At 31.5% G+C, this 24,843-nt stretch overlaps 1 protein-coding gene across 1 annotated transcript in view; it reads left to right on the plus strand.

Moving 5' to 3' along the window:
- The first annotated feature begins 953 nt into the window (after window positions 1–953).
- LOC124544158 (semaphorin-2A-like) overlaps window positions 954–24,843 on the plus strand; it is a 58,874-nt gene continuing 34,984 nt past the window's right edge. Inside the window, exon 1 of the mRNA XM_047122617.1 lies at window positions 954–1,569. Within this exon, the coding sequence (XP_046978573.1) occupies window positions 1,434–1,569 (136 nt within the window). The 5' untranslated portion in view covers window positions 954–1,433. The remainder of the gene's footprint in view (window positions 1,570–24,843) is intronic.

Raw genomic sequence — 24,843 nt, forward strand, 5'->3', positions numbered from 1 at the left:
GTTGAGTTAGATAAGTTACTTTGTTTTAAGTGTTGATAATGAAATAAGAAAATATTTTATTAAATTCTTCGTGAAAATATGTAAGATTCACCTAACAGCATTTTGCTTTGAAAGTGGACATGTCCCTAAATGGCACGATTTTTTTTAAAGAAATTTATATATTTTTGTATAATCACAAAAAATGTGGCAAATATCACAATGTAGTTAAATAAGGAACTTCGGTCTAATAACAAAATCTAAACTAAACATTAATTAACAAACTGTGAATTGATTGTGTAAAAAAAATAAATATTTAAGTTACAGGCGTCTTCCTTCTAACAAAAATGCTGAAATTAAAAAAAAAAGTTATTATTTGATGTATTCAAATAAAAACTGTAAAAGGTATTTAGTTCTTAGCCCTAATTATCTCGTCTACAAAATAAATTAGCATTTTAAACAAATAAATTAGCCGGCGCTATGCCATCGATGACGTTGCAACGACTTGTTTAGAATTCCCTCTGTAATTTATTACGCACACATGTCAAATCGTGAGTCACACATACTAGGCTACTTATTAATAAACATATTATATGAACAAAATATAAACTGCTAACTTCCTTTTGCGTGCTTACAAACATAAAAGTTTTTCGTGTGTATCCTAACGAAAACATAAATTAGGTAAATTTACTACGCTTTATAAAGAGAATCCCCTTCGTAACAATATGTTCGAAAGAATATCGAGGGTCACTGAATAGTCAAATCTCCCCTACGTGAATTTCAAGAATACGTATCGGCAGAATTATCAAAACTTTTTAACTTTGCAACTTTTCCCTAAACGAATAGTAGAGCTAGCCACTGTTCTCATTCGTCGAAGATTTCTCAGTACGAGAGGATTTGGCATATGCTTTCCTTGTCTCACCTAAAGAATACACATTACAGAGTAGATGGAGGTTCGGTGCGACTGTTGTATTTTGTTGCGAGTCTCGAGCGGGCGGTGTAAAGCGTGCAGCGAGCCGGCTCCGGGGCGGCCTGTCTCGCGAGTCGGAGCGGCTTTCAGTTCTCGTCGTTGCGATGACGGTAGCGCACGTCACTACGCCGGGTTTTCGACAGGTTACGTATAGACGATCGCGCCGATACCACTCTCGAAACTAATAAATCACGGGAACTAAACGAAGCATACCCTCCCGAAGAGATTATAGCTCGATATGAGATAACAAGGCTGTGGCACGACTCCGGTGATTAATTACTAAAAGTCTGTTCAACTCGAATGATTCGAACGGAAGCGTAATCTTGGTGGGATTAGATTTAGATGAGTAATGTAAACAGACAAACATTGTTGGATAGTTCCGGAAACGAATGTTGATTTACTGCATTTGATTATTACCGTTTATGAACTGTAGTTAGTGTACATAGTAGTGCAGGTGAATGTTCCCGGATAGGTAGGACTGGTCGGGATGGCCGGGCAAATGGAATGGATCGTGGGGCTCCTGTGGGTCGTGCTGGCTTCGGTGCTGGCTGACTCTTGGACCGCTTACCAAGAGCAGCCTTGTTGCCGCCCGGTGACGCATCATCGGATACGCCACCATCGAGGTAAGTTTGACAAATTCACAGTTTTAACTTGTTAATAAAAACCGATAAGGATAAAATGACAAAGCCAGTGTATATATATATAAATTATTTTATTATTATTGCATTAGCGCCTACTTATTTAATCTTTGATAAAAGCAAACAGCGATGCACAGTTCGTTTATCGTTATCATATAAGACCGCGCACGGGAAGTGCTCGTTCGTTATCTAGTAAACATTAGTCATAGTTAAATATTCAAACTCTAACTAGGTACAAAAGTTTATTCACCTGTGTTAAAACATATCTTCACTCATATTAAATCATTAGTGATAAATAATGCAATTCACAATTTTTCTTAAGAGAAGACTTGAATTCTTATTCTTAAATGTATACTTAAATTATATTGAAATAAGTTTTCTTTTGAATATATCATGTAATATGTTATTATAAAAAATATGAAATTGTTTTAAACAATGTTAAAACATCGAAAGAAAATATCACATAGTACTTACCTATTTTGTAGAGATTAATAACTAACTATACCTAATTGCCGTATAGAATGTTTCTCACTACATCCGATTGAGGATATTATTTTATATTTATCAATAAATAAATTAGAAGCTAAAGAAATTTTTTTAATTAAAATACACCATAATTTATAGTAAGATTAGTCCCATATATAATTAGATCTTGATTATAGAGCTTCGTTAATTTTCATATATAATATATAGTATTCATTGTAATTTATTATTATATATACATATAAATAAAGTAATATTCTTGGTGTAATTTATATTCCAAACGATAGTAACTTTAAATTTCATTTATCTTTGAAGTTCAAAGGTACCTGTGAGATTTTTGAATGTGTATTATGCTTAAACAAAAACCATTTTTCATCGAGTTTTGACATTCGTAAAGTTCAATTACCAAACATTATTTGCTACACAAATGAACCTAGTAGATGTTATATATATGTTATCGTATTTAAAAATATAAATTATTGATATAAATTTATTTTACGTAAAAAATTTAATTTTAGAGCTTACTGGTTTCTTTTAAGATTAATGTGTAAGGGTCAGATGATTAATTGATTAATTTTATAGTTGAATTAACTTTACACGGAGTTCGTAACTCGATTAATCTTGTCCCTGATTAACAAAAGTTATGAATTATTATTTGTATTAAATGTATAGAAATAAACTTTATATTGATTTAATTTTGTAAACTGAATTAATTAAAATGTTGTATTAAAGCATATATTTTAGTGGCCCTAAAATTGACAATCCACCGGCCCTAAGAATAGAAAAAGGTTCACTCGAGATTAAAGAAACGACGAGGGCCGTTGAAATGAAATAAATGTTAGTTTTAGACGATTGGTGAACGCGTTTTTCAAAGTAACTGACTCGATTGTTCGTTATTATATTATTATTTATTAATCAATAACAAAACTAAGTAAATAGTCGCTTATAATAAGCAGGTACTTATTTATTTATCTATTTTACGAATCTAGTTACACAAAAATGACATTAATTTTATGTTAAATTTATTTTAGACCGTGACTTCATAATTTTCTTCAGCGCTAAACTAAACACTGCTTTATTTTATAAGATTGAAATTTTATAGGTTAATAGAGTTTGCAAAACTAATACAATACTTTTAAAAGTTTAACGTTCTTTAGTATAAATGTTTACAACTAAAATAAGACAACGTTTTAAGATTATTAAGTCGTTATTTTACTTTATAATTCAGTTTTAACATTAGTTAAAGGCAATGTTTTAATAAAACGATAGTAGAATGATACGTGTTCGACTCATGCGAATTTCTTGTGTCAATTCGGTACACATCAATGTAGTCCAGTCATTGTAAAAATGCAAATTAACCGAGGAGGTTGATTTTTGAATGTCGTGTTTCTTTAACATAAGCAGAAATCGACCAATAATAATATTTGCTCTACGTTGTGATACGAAATTACACAATATCCAAAAAACTGCCTTCTAAGTTCAAACGGATTTATATGCAATATTTTCTGATTAAATAAAGACCGGACTAATACATTTTATTTGCGATTTGTACCGTTACTCTATTGAGTCTTTATAACTGAACTAATGTGAATTGTGGGCGTCAATATGATGTATCTACAATTAATAATTATACAGAACTAATCTTTATTTATTGTTAAGATATACAACCTAATTAAATATCACATCACCGTTACTAAAAACAAAATTATATTACTGGATGTCAGACATTATAGTCCGCTATTATATATTTATTTATTCAAAAAAATCAAAATCAAAATAAACTTTATTCAAGTAGGCTTTTATAAGCACTTTTGAATCGTCATTTTACAATTAAGTGAAGCTACCACCGGTTCGGAAAGTAGATTCTACCGAGAAGAACCGGCAAGAAACTCAGTAGTTACTCTTTTTTAACATTTAAAAAATACAACGTCATGTTAATTAAATACAATTATTTCAATTAATGTATCCTGCTTGGAAGTCAACAGGTATTAACTCCACGCTTTTTTATCATCTACAAAATCTTGTATCGAATAGTATGCTTTTTCTACCAATGTATTTTTAACAAACGATTTGAATTTACTAAACGGCAAAGTTAAAAATTTCTGCGGAATTTTATTATAGAAACGGATACCTTGCCCCAAGAAGGATCCATTGACTTTGCGGAGTCGGAAACTTGGCGTTATAAGTTTATCCTTACTTCTAGTGCATATACAATGATTATCACTGATTTTATGAAAGTGATCAATGTTACTGTGAATATACATGATATTGTTGTAAATATATTGCGACGCAACAGTAAGTATTCCTACTCTGTTAAAAACATCCCGAAGAGAGTCTCTAGCTCCAAGATTATAAATAAACCGAATTGCTCTCTTTTGTAAAATAAAGACAGATTCAATATCTGCAGCGTTACCCCAAAGTAATATGCCATATGACATAATACTGTGAAAATAACCAAAATAAACTAAACGAGCGGTATCAATATCAGTTAGTTGTCTAACTTTTCTAACCGCGTATGTTGCGGAGCTGAGTCTTCCTGTTAGGGATGATAAATGAGAAGTCCACTGAAGTCTGGAATCCAATTCTATTCCTAAAAACACCGTAGTATCAGCTACTTCAAGACGGTCACCATTTAAAGCTATATTATAATTTTGCTTGCTAACATTGGGTAGGGTAAAAACTACACATTTTGTTTTTTGAGCATTCAAAACTAAATTATTTACTGTAAACCAATTGTGTATCTGTGATAATGCACCGTTCACATCGTCATAGTCATTTTTTTTCCTGTCAACCTTAAAAATCAGCGAAGTATCGTCAGCAAACAACACTATATCACAAATACCCTTAACATAGAAAGGAAGATCATTTATATATACTAGGAATAGAAAGGGACCCAAATTGAACCTTGTGGAACTCCCATTTTTAACGTAGATCCAGAAGACTTTATTCCATTAATGAAAACTTGCTGGATTCTTTGACTTAAATATGAAGCGATGAGATCAAGATCATTATTGATGTTCAAACTCAAATTTATTTTACTGAATGTAGAAGCATTATAAATACTCATTGATCCAAAGTAAAAACTACCACTAGTTCGGATATTAAAGAACTTTACAGAGAAGATCCAGTTGATGAAACTCGATGATATTTTTTGTTATTTTGTAATTTTCGACATAATAAAGAAATAGCAAGGGGGCCATCGTTTCATTCCCAAAGTGGGCTCATCCATGAACTCATTAATTTCTTATATTACTTTTTCACACAAACGTAAGTGACGCAACCTAAAAAGATATATAACAAAAATATATATAAAAAATATAAAAGATAGATAAATAACAAGAAATGTCCGTTGATACATTTCTTGTTATTTATCTATAGAGCCATCATAATATAAAACCTCCACCGTTGTATTCACAAAAGTACTAAATAGGTTTGTTATGGGTTTTTCATTACATCACTATTCCTGTTGGTTCTTTCATATAAGGCGTAGTTTTTATGTCCTTGATACTATACTTAAGAAAGGGGAGTGCTAGAAGTATGTGCATATTAAAGCGGTTAATTATAATCCGACAAATAAAGGCTTCGTCACAGTGCTTTCCTGGAGCATCTTATGCCGAGTTTTAGATTAATTTATTTTCATAATTTAAACACAAATTAAGCCCTTGATATCAGTGGTACTTGGCCGGATATTATATCCGCAATCTTGAGATAAATCTTCGGATCGAAGTGTTATATCAACTAGGCCATTAAAACTATTAAACTGAAAATTATCCATTAGAATAAAATTAAAATATAAGTTTCTATAACCTTAGCTTAAATTAAAATCATAACTCTACGATGTAAATTACTACTTACACTTTGAAACATTGAAATTATATTTACCAATATATATAAAATACTCATACCAATAGTAAGAAAATGTAATGATAATGTTAATGCGAATATAGTAAAACTATTTTTATTATTCTACTTCATATTTATTTATTAATTTTCTTTAATTATAAATTCTTTCATTAGCCATTAATTTTGATATTTCACATCAGCTAGGCGTCCCGTGGTGTAATTCATTAGAAATTTCTGTACTAAACTTGTTTATTACATGTACAAACGAATTTAGGTATATTAAGTAATTCTCTAAATAATTTATTATCTAGATGGGCTTTTTAATATTTGTATAATATTAAACGTTCTATTTGTTTTGCTTTTATTTGGAGCTCAGTCTTTTAAATCACAGATTAATTAATACTAAACTTCCACGGTCATTTTTATTAACCTCACGTAATCAAGACATTATGTAATACGCAAATTGAATATTTCAAAGCGAAAGATATTAAAACATTAACAACAATTCCACCATAGACGGGACTAGCTCTAAATTATTTTTATTATTCGAGTTTAATCAAAGTGAAAACGGTTTGTTATATAAATAGCTTAAATTTGCACGTCCATAAACAAATTAAACTCATTTTTCTGACGACATTAAACGCATTTTTTTGCCCGTGTAATATTTAATTTGAGGCAACGAATAGCCTGGGCCAAATTCTTTTTGGACATCTATAGGCGAGTCGGGGACAATTTGCCATCATTAGCAAGTAACAAGCATTCTCCAGGCTTGAGCGTCCGCGTCGGCACAAAAAACGCAACCATATTAAAATATTTTCTATGGACTCGGGAATTTGGTGTAGATATTATATAAATATGGCTTATTGCTCCCATTTCCATTTAACCTAATCTCACGCAAACGAAAAATAATACATTTATATTGCTGAGTACGTCGGTTTGTTCACCTTCTTTATTATAACAAGGATTCGTTAAGGAGTCGGTTTGTAAGAAGTCACGAGAAGCATAAAAGCTTTGAATGTCAGTCGGTTCCAGTTGTCAGGGAGCGGGACGCGCGGGGAGGATCTCTGCAAACCGGCTTCGTGAGCTCGCGCAGGTAATTGACTCGGCGCGCGGTGTGCGCGCGGCTTGCTTGAATTGAGCCATAAACGAGATAGTATAATCAAACTATAAATGATGTTTAATAGGTTTATTATAATACGAGCTGTTGTCGCTAGTCCGTGCCTGTGGAATTCAGATATGCAGTTAATGTTTTTGGGTATATCTTGATCACTTACTATAATTAATCTCATTTGAAAAGCCCTGTTAGATTTCTTTAAAGTTTGTATACATAATGAGCATACAATTAAACTTAATAATTAGTACTTTTCTGTTACACAGAGGAGATGACGTTATGCTGATTAGTTTACCCAGATTAAGTCATCTATAATGCACGAAGCGATAGTAATTAATTAATCTACATTTAACAGAGAAGGCTGTTCATCGTTCAAGTATGTTCTTCGCTCGAAGCCATTAATTTTTACATCATCTTGTTATTAACTTTATTTAAAATGAAATGATATTTTTGGTTAACTTCATAATGATTATTATTATTTTGTTCTTAGAAGTTAATGATAGGAATGGATATAAAGTTTAATTATTATTTTGTATATCATAAAATAAATAGTCGAGCTGCAAACCCAATCCGTTAATCTGGTAGGGAGAGGGACAGAGCGTCCATGTCTGAGCGGGTAATTTAGGTGATTAGCGCATGTCACCGCGGCCCGAGTGATGACTTAATCGCTGCGCCCAAACATTGATGCCCTTGTCTATACATAACTTGTGATATAACTAAAGAAAATTACGATATCCCTTATTCATTTAAACATGTATTAATGCATAGAAATAAATAGCTTCCTCTATTGCCACCAATGCCCATAAAATTGGTATATTAGAAATATTAAACATTACGTCACTACGGCACGAAACGTTGTAAGCTTAGATGTTATTCCTCGTACCTTTACACTGATATTACAGTTACACTGACTCACACTTGAAACCGGAACAAAACGAAGTATCGTTTTGCTCTGATATAGTAATATATTGCAGTTTAGCGGTACAATATCTGTTGAGTGGTTTGTATCCAGTCGCAAAGGCCACCAAATGAGGTACTACTTAGTACTGATTCGAATTAGCAAATACAAGAAGATGAAATTCATGCTTGTTTCGTCAATTACATTAAATCTAAAACGGTGAAACTGTAGAGCGAATGTAATAATATTATTTAAAATCATTTCCAAAACGGTCATATTATGTTATAAGTTTTATGTAATGGTGTGGTAGTTGTTTTTTTTCAGTTGGTATTAAAAAAAGTCTGCTCTCATTCATAAGCTTAAGTGTCAATGCATTCGCGCTGCAACACTAATTGATTTATGTCCGTTTATTATAATCAAAAACGCTTTTTTTAATTCTTTACGAGGCGTAATACAAAGTTATGCGACTCATATAAAAGTATTCAATGACTCGAAACAATTACGTTTAAAATGTAGCAATAAGAAAGTTCAACAGTATTTTAAAGACAAAAATATTAGAATAAAAAAATAATAATAGACAACTTGAATATATAGATATACATATAAAGTAAGTTACATGTTACGATGACCAGGTACAGCGAGGCGTGTGGTCTAAAGTTACGGAGTCAGAGCAATCGTTCTGACAGCCGTCACTTCAGTAGATTTTATCACTCCTCCATTAAACTATTTACTGGTTGCCATACACTGTTCAGTATCACTCGTGACACACATACGCAAACAAAGATACACACACACACTTACAATTCTTGCCCTAAAATATCATCAACAAAAAATTACCACTTGAATTTGCTTAAACGATTTTTAATTATAGATAAGATATAAAATAAAGGTCCCGTTACGTACTGAATAGTTTCAAAGGCTACAGATTCCGAGGGGTCGTATCGCGGGTAAGGCGGTTGGTTGCTGTTTTTTTAATATAAAAATATGGTATATAATATTTTTCAAACAAAAATAGTTTTATGAAGTCTTTAATCTATCTTTTATTAATGAAGATAAGGAATTTGATGATATATCAAGCTATCAAAATCTATTCAATAAAAAAATGCTAGGTTTAATTTTTTTTATTAACTATATATACCTCTTATTTTTTTTGGTGATGATCAAATTTTAATCATATAAAATAAAAAAATAGCACACTATTATGGTCACAATCGACAGCGATTTACTATTAGTCAGATAGATTTAATATATATTTTATAATTAATACATCACAAATTGTCTTCAATGATAATTTACGGTTATAAATTACAAAAGTCGCGATTATTTCTGCTTGGAGATAGTATTTATAATACCTATATTATAAGTAAGTAGGCTTTCCACGAGTATTATAAATATTAATAGCATACGGCATATCTTTACCTTAAATATTAAAGGCAATAATGATAAAAAATACATTAATGGGGTGAGTATTTATCGCAGAAAAACAAAAGGATGAGACATTCTCCTTTCCTTATGGCTTATTTTAATAGTATGGTTGCCTACTTCTGTCAATAGTATAAAATAAAAACACCTTTTTTTCTGCCTGTATCGCCGTTAACTTAGTTTGAATCATTAATTGTTTGATGCATTTTATTCGATTCATTATTAATGCTTGTTTAAATAAATATGTCAGCAACCTTGGGCATTCGTAACAGATTAAAATTGTAAAATTTATAACACTTGAATGAATGCTTTAGGAGATATCACCGTTTCCTTGTAATGTGTTGGGTCGAAAATTTGTAATAAAAAAATATTTAAACCTAAAAATAAATTATTATTCATATATCTCATTTATGAAATACTTATATTATAAACTAATAAATAAATAAACGTTACCAAATTGACTTAACATTTTCTTGACATCTCGATTTCTTTATTAATAAATTGCACACGTGCGAAACCGGGGCGATTCGCTAGTTTGGTATAATAACGATTGCCTTCAAATAACAGTAACAAGCACCGAGCATTATGAGTACAATGAATCGAGATTTAATCTCAGTATTCTTGTTCCATCTATTCATTCACATTTCATTGCAACGTCATCATTAATCAAATTATTTTATTATTGTATTTTTTTATAGTAGTTGTACGCTATTCATTGGATTTTAAGATACTACGACGTTAATATATTAAGGTATAAAAAAAGATCGAAAAAAATATATATTTAGCAGTTCCTTCACAGGATTGTAACAATGTCGTCACGGTAGCATGCGTAAGCAATCCCGTGGCGCCCGCCGAAAGACGGAGAGGGTACCGCTGGTTTTTTAGTGGGTAAACCCGGTGGACCTGGGTGCACTCGGCGTCCAGGGAACCGGGGAGTCCCACACAGCCCCCCACTTTCCATAACGTGGGGGAAGCGCGTAAAGAGTTTTTCCAGCGAAAAAAAAGGACTGTAACAATGTAATGTACGAATGCGTAGAAAAATTAACTTAAAGACTTCGATCTTTATACTTTAATTAATATAAGTTATATATTAATCAAAATACGTGTTACATAGTATGCAATAAAGTTATTTTCGCACGTCATATTCGGAACAAAAAAGACACGATAAATAATAAACTAGCTGTCTCAAAGTTAGTAAACGTGTAAGTAAGTATATAGATTTTATTGTGTGTTTGTAAGTGGAGGTGTTCGGCTGTAGAAAATTAAATGACATTTCGATTCGTGCTGGGATTTCCTGTATATAGAAACACGGGCTTTATTGGGCCTGTAACGTCGCAACTCGCAAGCAGTCGCGCGGTTTGTGTAAATCGAACTGACAGACGCCTCGGAGTGACTGACGTGGTTTGAACCCTTCTATCCGAGATAAATCACTCTCTACGTAAAATGTAATTTGAAACACGTGCGGTTCACAAGACAAGAATAAAATTAGACCGCGCTTTTAAAATCCCATTAAGACATGTTTAATATATTTTAATTAGTAATGACATTTCAAAAGAGAAACTTAATATTATGCTTTAGTAAAATAAACTTTGAAATTAATTAAACATTATTTTCAGATAATGTATTACGATTTACATCAAAGAACAACCATCAAACATGTTAAATTCTGTACAAAATAGTTTATGCGTAGGTATATGCATATTCCACTGTTGGGCTAAGACCTCTCTCCCTTTAAGCAGAATAAAGCTAATTTACACAAAGTAGCTGAATTTGATTGAAATTGCTCTCGTGCAAGCTTCCTCACGATTTTTCATATTTATTATTTCCATGGGTTTTAACCCGCAAACATCGGTTACATGCATTAATTGCATGGTTATAACCACTGAGCCATCTCGAATATCTTGGTATAATAAGCATATTGGATTTATCAATAAGTTAACTCTGTGCGTTTCGGTTCATGTACTTTTTATTCAGAGCCACATACTATTATGATGAAATATCCATTTTTTATTGACAGTATATCTGAAGTCGAAATGAAAATCACCGATTTTAGTGCAATTCTACTACGCCGTACTATATATACTGTATAAGACAAATCCAAACATTGGTTGAAATATTTTAGAACACAAAATATTTTACACCTGCGTCTTAAAATTTACCAATACCATTATATATATTAAAATATATAGATAGATAACAATAACAAGATGTGGTACGTTCGAAATAGTATAGAATAACAGGAACGGGACGGGGTTTGTGAAAATGTATTAGGTAATTGACAGACACGGTACACTGATACACTGATACGAGAACAGAAATCACTGTGGGCAATACTTGTATTATATGATGTATACGTTTATATTTAAACGATAATTTTGCTCTTGCAAAGTTATTTATGAATGTACTATGAATATAAATAGCCTATATTGGTTATGTGAACATCGTCACCGAGTATTGTCTTCGGTATTCCAACATTAGCCGGCTTGTCTGTCGATAAGGCCAGCAACATGACACTCATTCAGGAATACGACCTAGCTCGAGCGCTCGACACGAATATTATGCGACAACACCTAGAGGAAATTTCAAAGATCAAATGCAACCATAGACGTACGCTTCAGTTTTATTACAGACTATATTGTGTTAAAGGTATTAAATTCTAGATTTATTAAAATTAAAAAAAAGTCTTTAAAACTGAAAACAAAACAACGTAAAACCATTTATAAATTAAACATGACAGAAAACATACATTATGCTTTCTTTTAAGTATGAAATGGAATAACTACTACAGTTATAAGAAATATGTATTTTTAAAATCTAAATAGTTACAAACGTCAAAAATTCCACGAAGAGTTGATACATAGCATAATAAATTAAAAGTTAAATATGACTAAAAGCTACCAACAGAATGGCAATTATTTCCAATTTTTTGTGCAATTCATACCTGCCGGCTTGTGTTTATGGCAACGCTTAGTTGAGTGGAATGATTGTGTAAAACTGTTGGACGAACTCCAACGAGTACGCGGGTAACAAACGATACAAATAAAGTCAAATGAGTGAATCTGCCAGGATTCAGCAAAGGGAAATCAAATTACATTTCTTGCTATTGTAATGTAGCCTATTTCGGGTAAAAATTCACAGCTACGATTCGTGTCCCACTTTCAGAATCTAAAGGGAAATTTTGAAATAAAGTTATTTATGGATGTAATTTTTTTAAACATCGGGTTTGGAATAAATATTTAAAAACATATATGTGTTAAAGGACAACCTTTGTCAAATCGTCATATTACCAGTCAGTAAACTGTGAAATGGTTCGCAATAAGGACTTTAACAATAAATAACTAGCAAAATTATAACTGTTTTTATTTTTACTTTTTGAAATATGTTATATTTAAAATAATATGGACGTATAATATTATATAGTCATTCATTTTAATAAAGATAATTTCATGATAAAACAGTTTTAATGATTTTGATACGGTTTTTCCTTCTCCTGAATTAACAATTTATGAAAGTATACAAAACATTTAGGCGTTCCAATTCCAAGAATTCAATTGAAGTTCTTAACTTCCTCAATTGTGTTTTCGTCGGCGGAACGTGCATGTAAATAACATTGAGTCTATTGTATGCATTCGCGGATATTTTGTATTGGATTTCTTCGAGGCGCGATCGCGGTAATCTAACGGAAGTGATAAACTGAGCTGGCGAGTGTGGTGCAAAGATATCTTGTGTTTGGCGAGCGAGTTGTCTTACTTTGTTTTAAATGTTACACGACAGAACAATTGCTCGGAATACTATTATATTGAATTGCTATTCGGTTTTAATATTGAAAGTAAGATTTGAAAAGAATATAAGAGAAATTTAATATGGATATTCGTGGTGTAATCTTGATAAGCTAAGAAGTCATTGCCCAAAAACAATATAAATTTATGAGTAGGTAAGATAGGATTTGTAATGGAATTTTTATTGTGCCATTTCGTTACTTTTATAGTTCCTAATTTTACGCCTTAATAGAATACCGACAATAGTAAATTGCGTGTTGGCTTTTAGCTGGCATCGCTCCAGTCGTTTCAATTTTATACAGGACGTTGTTTGTAAACATCCCTAAATGATAAACGCATAATTTAACGCCCCAGCGAAACAAGAAAAATTGTGCATCCATTTATTTTCTCGATCATAGAAGCGTGAAGACGTTTATTCCGGTAATTTATGAGTTCACATAGAGTTCGATATTCCCGCTATGAAAATGTATCGCTCTTAAATTTATGTTCATATAAAATTTATTGTGTGAAACGCCTTATTGCCGTTGCTCTCGAAGCTTTATTGAAACGTTTCAAGTAGAAAGGCCGAGATTGGTTGCAGTTTATCACATATTTTTAATGTAATTTTCCTTAAGTTAATTAATTAATTTCTGATAGATTAATTATTATTTGAATTAGCGCCTTGCTTCACTAATTTCGGCGTTAATTAATAAAACAGTTCGATCTTCGTTCATGGAAATGTTCATCATGTATCATGTACATATTATAATATATTTACGGACTATTCATTTAAAAATTTTGAAAAAAAGCTTCTAGAATGTTCTTAGCGTAGTTTAACTCAAGATGTTTCGCCAGTTATAATTAAGTTGATCACTGTAATATTTCCATATTTTAATGTAATTAGTAGTCACCGTTACATTTGATAGGTTGAACTAGCGCGCAAAATAATCTAATTCCCACGAAGCAACAATACAGTGGAAGCAGAGTTCGCGATACCATCGCAGCCTTCGTCGCCACAGCACATAAATCTGGCTTTGATACATTTTGGTAGGAAGCCAAGTGTGGTGCATCGTATACCGCCCAAAACATTTCGTCCTTCGTTCTGAAAAATAGCTATTTTTAAACATCAACTTTCTCAAGTTAAATTTTACTAACTTTTATTATCTAAACATAAATGTACAAGACAGAATATTAGGTTAGGATTTTCTACATCGAAATAAATTAACTTAGCAATTAAAAATAAGTTGTTTATATTTGTTCTATTAAGTGGTCCTTTTTTTTTAAATAAAGGAATTTAATATAAAAAGCATTTAGACTAATATAGTTGATATTTATATGCACGTATGCCATGGATAGCTTAAGCGTGAATTTTAAGAAACAACCAATTGATCTACATTTATGTAATATTGGTACATTTAATAAATACATTGGTAATAATATATTGATATATATATATTGATATATAATAATAATAGTTGAAATAATCTACTTTTGTAATCGAAAATGGGTCCATCCATTTTTGATTAAATACCACATCGTACATTTAAAAAAAAACTTACAATGTAAGGCAATACACTCTGTTTCATCATTTCTATGATGCCATTGGGGTAAACTCGACAGATAAATTGACAGCATTGAAGTGTTAAAATCCATTAGAGCGCTTTGTAATCTTAAAATAAAAACTATGAATAGTATTCACTTCCCGATGTAAATATTTATGAAATTACATTGTTTGTTATCATGGATCAAGCACTATTTGAAAGTTCAGGTGAAGGCAAGAGATATCCTACCAGAATGAAAAAGCCACCTCATGATGGTATAATGTATTATGTGGTATTATGAGTGTTATCGAAATAGCTAGTGTAATCTTATATATAAAAATTTATGTCTATTTTTTTCGTATAAAAAATGCGTTCACGCATCGTTCATAGATAAAATTTCATTATTCCGATCTTTGTACAATTTTTCGCATCGGTGTGAAGGTTTCTGGCATATTACCGTAAATAAACATTAGGTGACCCGTACCTCGTAATGGATAATTGATCACAAAATAATTAAAGCCGCGTTGCTACATACGTCAAGCATTGTCTATAAAATACTACCGAATATCAAAGCGTTTCGCTAGCTTGTCCTCTCTCAAAAACGAAATTACAAAGATAGTTCTTGATAAGACTTTCGAACAGGGTACAATTTATCTTTATATATTTACAGCAATCTTAAATATTCTTTTAGTAAACATTTGACGTCGATTGATTGAAGAACAATTTGAAAAAAAATTAAACCGCTCTTGGTAAGCAGGAAAATAAATAGCACGTGTGTTTTATTTGTCCAAACTGCCCGGGCCTACTGAGCTCTAACTTCGGTAAACGGTAATTCGTAACGGTATATTATTGTCTTTATTAAAATGTTTAACAAACAGCGTTTACTATGCAAATCTTTGTCTTTAACAAAATATCCGCCGTATCTTAATCAGTGCTTGGTCTTACCGAAACTAATACAATGTAAATGGAAGATGTCTTATTGATGATGAGAAGGGTTTGAAAGCGCATAATGAATGGCCCGTATTATGCCGGTGCGAATACCATCGCTTGCCCGGCGTGACTGGCAATCACTAACATCAATCTAGACCTAGCTCGCTTCATTGTGGGAACTGTAGTATTTCCTATACTCTAAATTAAATTGTTCGCGATAGCGGATCTTCTGGCACTTATGTAAGTTAAGACTATCGAATATATCTTTGTTCATTTATCTGTAAAAAAATGCCAATCAGTTACCAATATTGTGAATCAAAATTAAGCATATTTTCTGTATATTATCATCATAATATATTCAAAAATATAATGCAAAAGCGTGGTAAAGGTAATTGTGAAACTTACTTCTGTGTTTGCGCAATTGCCTTGAACGATGGTGAACAATTAATTTTACCTCATACTTCAAGATCGTATTAAAAAAAAACACTATCGTGAAAAGCACATTGTTTAAAATAATGACGGGAGATAAGGCTAATTATTGATAAAAACTCTTTGTTTCGATACTACACATTTTTTTAAATATCATATTGTATACAGTTTCACGTAAAAAATAACTCGTACAGTATACAACGCGACCCTAGGGAGTAGCGCGAATGAAATCGAGGGGCAAAGTTTAAGCTACAGTACATATTATCGCAATTATTAAGCAATATTTAGTCGACATTTGGAATGATATTTCTTCGGCCGATAAGTTCGTTAAGTAATAGGTTTCATTTTCAACTCGGTGAAGCAAGCTCATTAATCAACGTTGCTGCTTCCGTCCTCGAGGCATTTACCCTGTTCCCGCCGGAAAAACAGTTTATTATAATTGTTTTTGATATAATAAACAAAGAAAGATTAACCACGTCATTTTTCAAGTTCACTGATAAATATTTGCGTTTCGTTTTATTTACAGAAAGTCGCATCACTAATACGGATATAGGTGATTTGTAATTATTACCGAATTATTACCATTTACGCCTCGTTCCCATTTCATAATTTAAACTAAGAAATAAGATGAAAAATAAAGGAAAAAAATACTATAACAGTAGTTTTTAATATTGGTTAGACTTTTGTTAAACCATAAGAGCAAACAAAATTAAATTAATATTTTTTTTATAATGTGTAGTGTTTGCAAAACATTCAGTGACTACATTTTTTTCGTACATCGTACTGATTCAGCGGACAGTATGTAAAAAAGCGATGAACGATGAAAAACTCACTTGGCGCCTCACAAAATTAATATGTCACGACCTGTTTCACACACTAGGTAATATTGATGTTGTAAAATTGATATGAGTTTTTTTTAGAAAATAAGGCATTGTCTCCTTTAATTAACATTCATAACTTAGATTATATTTTATATTTAGCCCTTATGTTGAAATTTAATTAAAATAGATGTGGGGAGCGCACAAATACATTACAATATTATACTACTTATTATATACTCAAATTGTGAGAATCGTTTTAATGAGTTTTTAGGATATAAATTACTCAATAAATTAATCTACTTTTCACATACAAATACGCTTCAATAATTTCGAGTTGCGAATGATATTGTAAATCTTACAGTTCACCGATCACAGCGAAATTAATTTAGGTTTAAGGCGGCTGACGGCGAGAGAACACGCTCTACATCAGGGTATTTCTGGCGCAGTTGCGATGCGGCAACTTGTATTCATAGGCACATCGTGGTTGTCGGCCCGACGAACATGGCTTCACCGGAATTGATCTGTAAAATTGATTTTCGCCACTGACGAACAAAGGCTCGGGCGACAGCCTTCAGGCAAACGCTCTATTGCTCGAAAGCTTTTCAATTGTGTTGCTCGATAAATTAGGTGACTGACAAAAAAATAATTCTCATGTCAATCTCAATTGGAATTAATTTAAATAAAATTAATGTGAAAATATTCACGAAAATTGATTGTATTTGGAAATCAATGTCTTCAAGATTTATTTTTTATATTTCAAAACCAAGAATCGTTTGTAAAATTTTATTGTGTTCGTGAAGTACATAAAACACATATTATTTCACGACTAGTCGAAGCACAAGTGAAAATTTAAAGGATATTTTTTGTCGATATATTTTCGAAATTCTCTGAAGCAAATGGTCATGGAAAAATTGGATGTGGAATAGAGTGCGACGCAATTTTAGAACAATGAGCTGGGAAATTGCTTTTCAAGCAAAGTAAGGATAACCGCGGCGGCTGCTTTCTGACGTTCTTGGTCCTACCATCTTTGTATTACATGGGAAAAAATTTAATGTTGATTTATATTTGTTCATACTCAGGCTATTTTTACAAGTTATAATTATTTTAATTTCTCTTTTCAACCGTTATAATGAGCTAAATGACGTTTTTACATATACTTATCTTTTGATTATAATATTGCAATCATTAAAAAAACCTCCGAGGAAGAACAAAAGATGTTTTTGTTTTATATACATTTTATCTTTACTCACATGTTTGTGAGACTATGGGTTTTTACTGGCTTGCTTACAATTGATATTCACTTTGCAATAGTATTTTACTCTTTTCTTTTAACAGTATTGATAATTATACAAAACATGAAGTAGATTTCGGAATCATGGAAACTTCTAGCCAATGAAACTTCCACGTTTCTTAGACCAGTACGTTTTACGCACATTTGGGCAGGGCAGGGCAGGGCAGGGCAACTGCCCTGGGGCCTTCACATGAAAGGGGCCCCACAGCAGATATTCCGACGAGATAACTAATTCTATGTGTAGGAAAATTATAATAATTTTACTTATTATTATTTTAAAAGTTACCGGTGTCAGTAAATGAATTATAGTTTACTGATTGAAATTAAAATGTTCAAATTAATTCATAATATAATTATTAGGGTCTCCACGCCTCTGTTACTCTAGGGCGTACTCTGTTTTGTGGCCTCAGGGCCACCAGACTTTAAATCCAACACTGGAAAGTAGGTATATTATTGGTACATTATGATAAAAGTTTGCATGAATATAATTTCAAAGAATATTATTTAACCGACATTAGCAACAATGCACGTGCGGTTTAAGTTTCCAAGTAATCAAAACATTCTCTGTATGATTACGTTATAATGATTAGTTAAATGGGATTGCATGCAGTCGTTAACATAATTACATCAATAAAATTCAAAGGTTTACTTTATTTAAATGCACTAAAAACATGTAACTACAATAATTGCTCAAAACAATCGAATACTAAAAACTAAAACGTTCACAACGCTTACAAAGTCCGTATTATTTGTCAAAAGTCTACTTGCTGCTTTGTGTAAGTCTGTCGGGATAGGGACCATCAACTCACACATATGCATATATGTACCCTCAACCAGTAATCCTGGGGTACGAGAGCTACTGTCACTTTAGGTTCAAGGCATCTAACAGCTGAGTTTTCAAGATTTGTGGCGTATTGACGATAAAAATATGTCTATAAAATATATTTTTTTTGTGCCTTGGACCTGTTTTAAATTAAAAAAATATATAATTAATTAATAATTATAGAGTTATAATTCAAGGGAGAAAAGCGGTAACTTTTAATTTTGGAACATTCGATTTAATATAAATTTTACTCTATCTTTAAACGGTCTGTTCATTCCAATAAGCGGTATAAAATAAATGTATAGCTTAGGAATATTTCGGTATGTTGTTTAATTTGTTCCTTAATTTTAAAATAGCCGTAATTAAAACATACATACATTTTCTTGTTGAGTTTATTTTAAAAGCGTATTCTCGCAGCTTATTCCAATGATAAATCAATTAGCTTGACTTGTTGACTGATGGTGCATGATAGATCGTTACAGCTTAAACAGATTTTAAATTGACTTTTGTAGAACACGATGGGGCCATGATCGATATAATATAATGAGTAACTTTCTTTCGTATGGGTTTTAATTGGTGGTAAGCTTTCGTTATCTTCACATCAGAGTATGTCATTATTGAGTAATGGATTATTTATACACTGACTTTATTCATTCATTCAATGTATATTTGACAGATATTTGCAGATTGAAACTGTCACATAATATAAAATGATCGTACATATATAAGCTAAGTATTAAGTGTGAGCATATAGGCAGTCTGATTACAGAAATCAATTAATATTCCTCAATTCGTTATTATTAATTAATGAAGTCGTAATTCCTCATTTTTTTGAAGTAAAATGTATTATACATATATATATTTTTATATATATGTATAATACATTTTACTGTATCTGTTCTTCTATAGTCAACAAGAAAATGCGTCAGCATATATTTTTGCTTAAATTTATATTAGGTACTTCGAATTTTCTGTAAATCGTATGTAGCTCGCAGTTTGTTTGTTTGTTACCACAGAAGTAATCGGATTCGAAAAGGATGCCACCGTAAATCTACTCAGAGCGAAACGGGTTACAGAAATGCCACCATAAATTGACCATCCATAGTTTACGATGCACTTGGAAAGGAAACAGGGTTTCGTGTTCCCATACAGAGATACTTGAACTTTGCTAGCTCTTCTGATATTTATTCACCAGGTATTCTGATAACATGTGTTGAGTTGAATGGTGGATTGTTCTCTTATATTAAGTATAAGATATAACGTAACGATCGCTTGCATCTACTTATTTTCATATCCATTATGATGACACCGCAATTTTTGAATTTCTATTAAAAAAAAGTGTGCTGAAATGTGCCCAGTATGTGCTATGATGTGCCACTTGAAAAAAAAAATGTCAGCACATGTCGAGCACATTGCGGCACAGTTTTAATAAGTTCGATAAGCGGAGCCTACCGGACATAAAAAGGATCTCCTCATAAAAATTCTATTTTTTGAGTAATTTGTTTTTTTTTTTCAAGTGGCACATCTTACCACGTACTGAATACATTTTAACACATCTATTCTTTTTTTTTTTTTTTTAAAATGATATTCTCGAAAAAATTTTTTGTTTCACTTTAAAAATTGTATTTTTTTTGTTTATTTATTACATCTGCACATGACGACACATGTCGAGCACATTTAGGCACAATTTTAATAAATTCGATCAAATAAAGTAGCGGTGCTAACAGGACTTGAAAAAAAGGACCTCCTCATAAAAATTATATTTTTTGAGTAGATCATTTTTTCAAGCGGTACATCCTAGCACACACTGGGCACATTTCAGCACACTGTTTTTTGAATAGAAATTCAAAAATTGCGGTGTCATCATAATGGACATCTTATTTTCAAACTTCAAGCATACATATATTAACACTTGATGTCGATATATTGACATTGAAAACATTTGATGGAATTGAAATATTTTTGAAGAATAATTATATCAGCTTACAAAGAGCTCTCATATGTACAAACTAATTCATAATTGCCTTAATTCACAATGTAAAATATTAACATTTATATTAAAATATCTCATTCTTGAATTACATTTGTATTATTTGTCGTCCATTTTGTTTCGTTTACTGTTTGCTATTTTATTCGTAAAATGTTGTAACCAAAGTTATAAATTGCAACAGCATTAGGTACCAAATGTTCCACTTTAGTTATTAGAGTAATTTGTAGAAACACGCGGGGCGCCTGCATGAATCCCGCTAATTAAAATACTAGGAGTTATGTTGATTTCGTGGCGATAAATGTCAAGTTGGTTACTCTAAGATGGCTTTGTTTTACCAACATTGCGTTCATTCGTTGCATCATTTTATCTATTTTGTTAATGACCTGTCCTAAATCTCCATCATGTATAAGTAAATTGACAGCCCGTTAATGTTCTAAGACTTAGAATCTAAGTAAAAGCCTGTTTTCTAAAGGAACAGTTTTGGAGCTTGTACCGCTACGGTGCTGGACTTCCGGTTGGGGTATCATGCATTTTATTTTATATTATTTATTTATATAAAATACTTTATTGCAAAACACGTGGAAATATATGGGGAATACAAAATTAATTTATTTTCTTATGGTTTTTTTCTTTGAGTCCGATAATTATATGAATCAAAAATATATAAATAAAAATCGATTTAAACATGCGACAACATAGACTGTAGGTACAATCCACTAGTCAAATTCAGCTACATACATTCTTGTATTACATATAAATAAGAATAATGTTGATAATTGATATACTTTTTGTTATGAAATTATAAATTTTATTTTACTACTTTATTCATTAGTTTGGTCGGTTCATGACATTGATCTCATATGATAATTACATTATGATATATTTTCCTTCATCTTATGATTTAATTTCAGTGCTGCTTATTTATATATACTGAAATATTTTCTAATAAAATAAGCATATGATAATATTTAAGAGATTCTGAGAGATTTATTTAAGATGGATGAAGGAACCCTTGAATCCAAAGCAGGTAGAAATTATTTCCGTGAGACTAAATCAATCACAGTTAGATGCGTCTTGAAGCCTCATTGAAATGCAAGGGATCCATTTATTACTTCGCATTCAATTTAGGGACCCTCTGTTTTCTTTCAATGAATTGCTAATGAAAAGGCCTATTACGCTTTCTATTATTGCGTATGAGGATCTGTATATATACGATAATATCACCATTATTTTAACTTTACACACACATTTGACATCATTAGCATGATTACGTCATTATGATACAAAAATATAATTAAACATGTGTGTCAAACTTGTCAAACTTTGTTCGATGTATATTTATAATATCGATCAGTTTAAAAGTTTATGTATTGGAACCCCCTTTTAGCAATGTCTAACAAATTACATACGTAAGTTGTAATAAGTAAGTAAATACGAATTTCTTCTGGATGAAAAAAAAATCCGTTTTATATGTGCCGACATAAGCGCTCAAATTTTGTCAAAATTAAGTTATCCCAATCAAGTATATTGGAATCGATTCACATATTATTTGAGAGTGAAATAGAATACTTACCTGTTATAACATTATTAAGATTTTAGTTGGCGGTGGACAATATCGTCATCGTTCACAAAGGCATGGAGTATGTCGCGCTCTACTCGTCAAAATAATGTTAGAATATAAATTCTGCTCACAATTAAAACCGTTCCTATTTCTGTTTGCAACTCTCTTTGAAATTGTCTTCATTGTTAATTAGATACGTTTCATATATGGCATATAAACTCCATTGGAACGAGAGAAGGATCCCAGAACGAAGTTTTAAACATACCGTGTTGGGCTTACAACTTCTGTCACTATCAAGCGAAATAAATTTCACATTTGCTTTCAGGATTTGTAGTAATATGCGGAAGGGTCGTTGCTTATTTATTTGGAAGGCTTAAACGTGGATAGCCTGAATACTAAAGCGTGTATGGCGGTCGTGCCTACTTAAACTTTGATAAACCAACATTTTATTGAAAGCTTTTCCAATTTATTCAACAATTTGTGTGTTTTACCGAACGTTATATTAGGAGTTTTTAACGTTAACTGTTATTGTTCGGTATACAGCTACCGTTACGGGCATTGTTCACAGTTTTCAACGGCTAAAGTAATATCATTTATAATAACTTTAACATTTAAACGAATAAAGAAATTTATGAAAAACTAACTGGGTCTATATTCGTAATATAACCGTAAATATATTTATTATGCTGTTAAGCAACATTTGTGAATTAATATTTCAACGACAAGTTGCAGAATTATTGATGATAATAATTAGTACCATGATAAGTTACATAGCACTAAAAGCACTCAGAATATAAATTGGTTGAATTAGTGATTCGACATGTTACACAAGACGTTGATAATAATTAATATTTTGTCTTAAGATGTTTGCCAAAAGTCCCAGGGATCCGTAGCTCGTTCTCACAAATCGAGACTCGATCCGAACGTCGTTTACGGTTAACTGTCATTACGAGACAGGGAAAAGCTATAAATTCTTTCTACGACTCGTACAACAAAGAAATGTTTCTGTAAACTTATCACTATAAATCTCAAATTGTCATTGTGACGTGTTATTTACGGTATTTAATCAAAATATAGTACTGGACAGATAGCATTTAATATTTCTACTTAAAATTGGTACTAGCTGGACCTTTTAAACTCTATTTTGTTTATCGATAGAAAGATAGATTTGAGTTTAAGCGGAGTTCCTGTTTTATTTTTTAATTCGTGTCTTATTCTATTTCATTGATATAACAAATAATAAAAAAACATAGTTCACTGACCTGAAGTGTGGTTTTTCATTCGATTCATCGCTATTTCTAGTCATATAGTAATACCACGCTACACTTGTCACGAGTCTTTGCAATTATCTCGTATCCAGAATAATATATGTTGTAATTCGTGCGTCCGCATTAAATGCCTGTTTCGTGATAATCTTTTTCCTGTCTGCTTTTCTGTCACAGAAGCTACGAGTACTTTCGAACTTCATATATACTCATATATGAATGAAGGCGGTTTGTTAAAATGATATAAATGAAATTAAGTTGTCGGAAGTTTATCAAAATTAAAGTTCGAAAATACACACATATTTCTTTTGAATAAAGTCAACTGATTTTTTTTCATTACAGATAACATTTACATTTAGATTTCATCACAATTGTCCCGAGATTATTTTCAGAGGTTTTCGTTATTATCACTCCTTTGGATTTTTTTATATAGGTATATATTTTTCGGATAGGCATATGATTCCACTCCACCTTTTTTTATTTATTTCCACGAGTGCTTCGGTGGCAGGGGTTAGAAGAGGTGAACCGTAACTGATGTTTCCGAGTTCATACCGGGCTAGCGCCATTGATTTTCTTTTATAATTAATCTTAAGTTTGGCGATGAATGAAAGCATTGGAACGGATTTGAAACGTGTGACCACGAACCACCACCATTGGGGTATCTTAAATCCTAACAAGGGAAAAAGAGTTTTACTAGCAGTAAGATATTCACAGTCTGTAAATTTTCTTTAAATGAAATAAATTGAATTGTTCATGATTATGTCATATGTACATATAAGAATACGTAATATGATGTAATAAAAAACGTAAAGTTAGTAAAAAAGCTTTTAATTTCTAAATGAATCGTGTTTTCAGTCAGATGTTGGAATAAGATAATATATCAGATTACAATGAATAACAAATGATCAGTTCTGTTGGCTCAGATAGCATGACATTGCTAATGCATTTGTTTTTAATAGCATTTACTTTGGCGATAAATTTTATTTTCAACGTTTTATTATAACAAACGTATAAAGACTTTGTTTTGCTTATAATCTACATGATGATCTTATAAAATTGTAACAGTAATCCACATTTAAAAAACAAAACTTAA

Source organism: Vanessa cardui, chromosome 4 (assembly GCF_905220365.1).
Source record: "Vanessa cardui chromosome 4, ilVanCard2.1, whole genome shotgun sequence".
Taxonomy (NCBI): Eukaryota; Metazoa; Arthropoda; class Insecta; order Lepidoptera; family Nymphalidae; genus Vanessa; species Vanessa cardui.